The sequence below is a fragment of the Mustela nigripes genome, chromosome 8 (assembly GCF_022355385.1).
Source record: "Mustela nigripes isolate SB6536 chromosome 8, MUSNIG.SB6536, whole genome shotgun sequence".
NCBI lineage: Eukaryota > Metazoa > Chordata > Mammalia > Carnivora > Mustelidae > Mustela > Mustela nigripes.
In genome coordinates this window covers 23,626,832-23,632,831 of record NC_081564.1, presented here as the reverse complement: position 1 = coordinate 23,632,831, position 6,000 = coordinate 23,626,832, and the positions used below count along the sequence as shown (strand labels likewise).

General features: G+C 42.5%; 1 protein-coding gene across 5 annotated transcripts in view; it reads left to right on the top strand.

Annotated features, from left to right (window-relative positions):
• EIF4ENIF1 (eukaryotic translation initiation factor 4E nuclear import factor 1) overlaps positions 1–6,000 on the top strand; it is a 45,192-nt gene that overhangs the window by 15,993 nt on the left and 23,199 nt on the right. For all 5 annotated transcript variants that reach the window (XM_059408886.1, XM_059408885.1, XM_059408884.1 and 2 more), the window contains exons 4-6: positions 1,039–1,166; positions 3,390–3,676; positions 3,951–4,152. In XM_059408886.1, coding sequence (XP_059264869.1) covers positions 1,039–1,166; positions 3,390–3,676; positions 3,951–4,152 — 617 coding nt within the window. The remainder of the gene's footprint in view (positions 1–1,038; positions 1,167–3,389; positions 3,677–3,950; positions 4,153–6,000) is intronic.

Here is a 6,000-nt window from a genome sequence, read left to right as displayed (position 1 = left end):
AGAGGGAAGCAGGCTTCCTGCGGAGCAGAGAGCCCGATGCGGGGCTCGATCCCAGGACCCTGAGATCATGACCCGAGCCAAAGGCAGCAGCCCAAACCACTGAGCCACCCAGGCGCCCCTCCTTTTTTTTTTTTCTTTAAAGATTTTATTTATTTATTTGACAGACAGAGATCACAAGTAGGCAGTGAGGCAGGCAGATAGAGAGGGGGACGCAGGCTCCCAGCTGAGCAGAGAGCCCGATGCGGGGCTCCATCCCAGGACCCTGGGATCATGACCTGAGCTGAAGGCAGAGGCTTTAACCCACTGAGCCTCCCAGGTGCCCCAGACCACTGGTTTTCAAGTGACTGTTGGTGCTCTATGAAAAACAAAAACAAAGAAAAACAACAAAATATTACTGAATTCATACAGATTTTCCTGAGTGTACAATGGTGTATGTTCCAATAAACCCATCGTAAGTTGAAAATACTGTTAGTCGAAAATGCATATAAGACATCTGGCCTGCTGAACATCTTAGCTTAGCCTAGCTATGTTAAAGTGTTCAGAACACTTCTACTAGCCTATAGTTGGGCAAAATCAGCTAACATGAAGCCTTTTATATAATACAGTGTTGAATATCTCATAACCTATTGAATGCTGTATTGAAAGTAAAACCCAGAATGGTGTGGTTTACGCTTGTGTTCACACTGGCCGACCGGGAGCTGTGGCTGTGCTCACTGCCACTGCACGGCATCTCAGGAGGTCATTATGTCACACATTGCTAGCCTGGGCAATGATCAAACTTCTACAATTTGAAGTACAGTTTCTATTAAATGTGCACTGCTGCCAAGTAGAACCCTCTTGAGTTGAACCATAGTAAGTCAGGGACCATCTGTAGCTGTTCGTTTTCATGTTAAAAGAGCTAACCATTCTGATGGCAACCATGGAGTTTTATATTGGAAAGGGATTTTCATAACTTACCACCTGAAGAAATTTAGAATTTAGACTACATATGTGGTCCGCAGGTTCAAGTGCTAACTGTGTGTACCCTTTGACTTGTAGTGATGGTGTCTGGGACCCGGAAAAGTGGCATGCCTCTCTCTACCCAGCTTCAGGGCGGAACTCACCAGTGGAAAGTCTGAAGAAAGAGTTGGATCCAGACCGGCCTTCCCTTGTGCGCAGGATAGTAGGTGAGTGGGTAGAAGTCAGGGCACCGATTTTGAAGCAGCAAATTTGTTTGCCGCTGGTTTCTTAGCTGAGAGTTTTATGCATTCAGGGAAAATGTCATTTTCAGGAAACTGATTTACTAACTGGGTTTATCTGATTAGCAGAGAAAAATCAACTTTTCTATATAGCAGTGGCAAGTAGACTGCATTAGACTGTGTGCTTTTGGAATTAAAAGTACTGCTACCCTTCATCATTTGGGATAACTGAGTGAGATGTGATGGGCAGAATGTTAGTGAGCATAAAACAGTGCTGGAAATCCACTTATACTTAGTCTGCTATATGAAATTAGTCCTCAGGTATAAATTGGTTCTGGCAATTCTTAATAGTGGATTATGGTCTGAATACAGGGTTTGGATATAGTTTGAGACTGGACTAAAGTTTGGCTTTTGGTTTTCTATACCTTTACTCTTTAAATGCAATAAGAGATTGAGGAGTGAAGTAGAGAGCTGGCAGTGGAGAAGCTAGTCAAGGAACTTGTTGCAAGAGGGACTTATTTTGAGATAAGTGAAAACCCATCGTAAAACAAATTTGGCACTTGGCAAAGAAGATAGGGGTTATTCTAGTTTGAGATATGAGATCCCTCTACACAGCTTACAAGTACACTTAGTAATGTCCCTCAAACAGAAAATTTATTTTAGGAGAATCATTAATTACACAGAAACTGTATTAAATGACAAAAACTAGTAAGCAGCCTAAATGTCCAGGGGTAGAAATGGGTTACATAAACTTTGGTACGTCTATAGGTAGGAGTATTAAATTTTTCAGCTGTAAATTGGAAACTTGTCTATACTATGTCTTGTTTTTAGAAGACATGGAGACACCCCATGGAAATTCTGGAAAAGTATATACGTTTTAGGTACTGTTCCTGGTGAGAAGATTAAAGGAACTTTTTCTCACTTGGACTTCAGTTTTCTGGTTTTTCTAGGAAGAATTTTTGTGTGGTGACATGGTTGGTTTCCTCAGCTCTTTATCAAGATATAATTGACAAAGAATAGACTGCACGTAAAGTATACCATTTGATGTTTTGGCAGGTGTATATACCTGTGAACCCATTACCATGATCAAAGTAACAAGCATTTCCATCACCCCCAAAAGTTCCTGGTACCTCTGAGTCATTCCTCATACTCCCCCATTCCCCCCACCAACCCCCACCAAGCACCGATTTGCTTTCTGTCACTACAGATTAGTTTACATTTTCTAGAATTCAGTATAAATGGAATCCTATAGTGTGCACTCTTTGGGTAGCTTCTCTCACTTAGAATAGTTTTAAGATTCACTCGTGATGATGGGCGTATAAATAGTTCCTTTTTATTGCCTATTAGTAGTCTATCGTATGAATTTGCCACATTTTATCCATTTATCTGTTGATGGACATTTGGGTTGTTTCTAGTTTCTGACCATTAACTAAAACTACTATGAATATTCAGGTACAAGTTTCTATATAGGCATACGCTTTCTTTTCTCTTGAGTAAATACCTAAGAGTAGAATGGCTGAGTCCTATAGTAAATGTATGTTCCACATTTTGAGAAACTGCCAACCTGTTTTGCAGCACAGTTAGGCATCTGCCTTCTGCTCAGGTCATGATCCCAGGGTCCTTGGATCGAGCGCCGCATCAGCCTCCCCGCATGGCAGGAAGCCTGCTTCTCCCTCTCCCACTCCCCCGATTCTGTTCCTCTCTCGTCATCTCTCTCTGTCAAATAAAAATCTTAAAAAAATAATAAAGGGTTATGGAGACTGATCATGGAAAATCGTTGATTATGAAATACATTTATTGCTACAAGGAGAAAGAGCAAAAGAGTTAGTCTTATTTAAATATGTAATGTTCATGGCACTCTGTAGCTGTTTCAGTGGTGACTCTTTCCTTTTTTTTTTTTTTTAAGATTTTATATATTTGTCAGAGCACAAGCAAGGGGAGCAGCAGACTGAGCAGGCAGAGGGAGAAGCAGGCTCTCTGTTGAGCAAGGAGCCCAATGCAGGGGCTCCTTGGCAGTCCCAGGACCCCAAAATCATGATCTGAGCTGAAGGCAGCCACTTAACCAGCTGAGCCACTCAGGCGTCCTGTGACTCTTTTTTCCAATACCCTCACCACCACTAGTTGTGGACATAACTGGTTTGCTTACCTTTCTCTTTCTGGTGTCTTTCCACTGCTGGTTTGCTTACCTTTCTCTTTCTGGTGTCTTTCCAGATCCACGGGAGCGTGTGAAAGAAGACGACTTAGATGTTGTTCTCAGCCCACAGAGACGAAGCTTTGGAGGGGGCTGCCATGTGACAGCTGCTGTTAGTTCCCGGCACTCAGGAAGCCCACTGGAAAAAGACAGTGATGGGCTTCGCCTGCTTGGCGGACGGAGGATTGGCAGTGGGAGGATAATCTCTGCTCGGACCTTTGAGAAGGATCACCGCCTTAGTGATAAGGACCTGCGGGACTTGAGAGACCGAGATCGAGAGAGGGACTATAAGGACAAGCGATTTAGGGTTTGTCTTCTAGATTCTTTGGCCCTTTGTGTACTTAGGGACATGATATGCTCTTCATTTATACCAGGTTATTTTGAGGTGCTGGATGAACACAGCCCATTCTTCAGCCAGATAGAGAAGAAGAGAGTGTGCTGGGGGGCTGGGAGGGACTTCAAGTCTGCAGCATCATATCTTCATTGTGTTGAGCACTACTTAATTCATCAGGACCTTAACTGAGGTAGAAATGCCTTAACTAGAACCTTATTTTTTTATCTTACATTGTGTATTTTTCCAGAGGGAGTTTGGGGATAGTAAGCGTGTCTTTGGTGAGCGAAGAAGAAATGATTCCTACACAGAAGAAGAACCAGAATGGTTCTCAGCTGGACCCACAAGTCAGTCTGAGACCATTGAGCTGACTGGCTTTGATGATAAGATACTAGAAGAAGATCACAAGGGGAGAAAAAGAACAAGGCGACGGACAGCCTCCATGAAGGAAGGTAAGCAAAGACTTTGAGAGGGAAACTAACTGTTCTAATATGAGATGTACCAGTTGAAAGTTTCTAACGTTGTAGCCTGATTTTGAAACTGCTTCCTAAGTGTAAATTCCTACGTGTATATCATACTCTATCCTCAACTTGTTCTGCACGCAGAGCTAAGCAGAAGTCTCACATTACCCTGTAGGAGCACTGTGTACACAAAAGGGTTCCCTAGAGATAAGAAACACGGTAGAAATAGTGAAGGAGTCTTCTTTTTGAGCACTCTGCATAGTGGCAAGCATTTTGTGTATAATCCCACTTCTAACAGCCCTATGAGGTTGGTGCTTTTATGGATGAGTGAATGGAGAGCAGGAGGCTGAGGGACTTCTCTGTGGATACTGACGAAGTAAGTAGTGAAGTTGGGAGTTGAACAAGTCCTTTTGTGCTTCGGAGTCCACCTTCGTCACCATGGTTAGACCTTCCTACAGGAGTTGTTTATGACTTAGCTTCTCCCAGACTCAGCTGTGAGATGAGGTGAGGTATCTCCTTTGCTAAACTGAAGAAGCCAGAGCTAATGTGAGATTGCCTGGTGTAGGGTTGGGGGCCCATTAGTTATTTTCAGGGCAGTAGCCTGGATCCAAGATGGCCAGTCCTGGGCTGATGATCCTGAGAATTGGTGAAGAGCCAGGCTGGCTAGCCTGGCTTTAAGTACTGAGGCTGCTGTTTACAAAGGGATAATCTTTGATAAAACTTTTGAGGTGGGTCTGTTTCTTTATAAGGTGAAGACACTGCTTACTCCATAACTTTAAGTGTTACTTTTAGCATTAAAGATCAAATGTGAAAAATCAGAGGAAATCAGAGCTCAGCCTCTTGTGGGCACTTCTTGATTAAGTTCTAGTTCTCTTCAGCTTTCAGGATTAATTGAAAAACACCTTTTGGCAGGTACTGTTAACAAAAGTAGAAATCTGTCTTAATATGTGTTTAATCAGTAGCATCTTAATATTTTGAGGCTAAGATAAATCTCAGCAGAAAATAAGCTAGTGGAATTTCTTTAGGGGAAAGTAGGGAGAAATCACTTGCCCTATTTTTGTAATATCTTTGAAATACAGTAGACATTATCATTATTTTTATGCTGTTACACATTGTTCCCTGGGGCGGCACAGGAAATCGATGGGTAACTTGGGAGACGTTGCTCTGAAATAGCCTTTGAGACATACCCTTGTGTCATTCTCAGACTAAAGCAGCACCAGCCAAGTGTGGTTTTTTTTTTTTACATAAGATAAAGATAAGGCTTCTAGTGAAAAACACATGTTTTTCTTAACTGGTACAATCTGAATTTTACCCGTTCTTGTATCAACAAATGTATGAGCCAGATGGTGTGAGTGTCACCTCCTTACCTTAAAAATACAAAGAGAGTCTGGAAAGAAAGAACAACCCAAGACCCTGTCACATGAATTTCATGGCAGCCCCTTGAGTGGAATCCAGGGGTCCTAGCTCACTCATCCCAATAGTTAATTGCAGGGGTGCCTGGCTCAGTCATTAAGTGTCCGCCTTTGGCTCAGGTCATGATCTTGGGGATGTGAGACTGAGCCCCGAGTTGGGCTCCAGGCTCAGTGGGAAGCCTGCCTCTCCCTCTCCCATTCCCCCTGTTTGTGCTTCCTCTCTTGCTCGATCTCTCTCTGTCAAATAAATAAAATCTTAAAATAAATAAATAAATAAAAAGTTAATTGCTGAAGGTCCCTAGGCCGTCTTAGCTATTGTATTTAAATCCTACTGTATTTAGGATCAACAGGTACCCTGTAATTTCATCTTGGCTGTAAAAAATGAAAGGAGGGGAGGGATGGTGAGTACCTTTTAGTCCATGTTTGT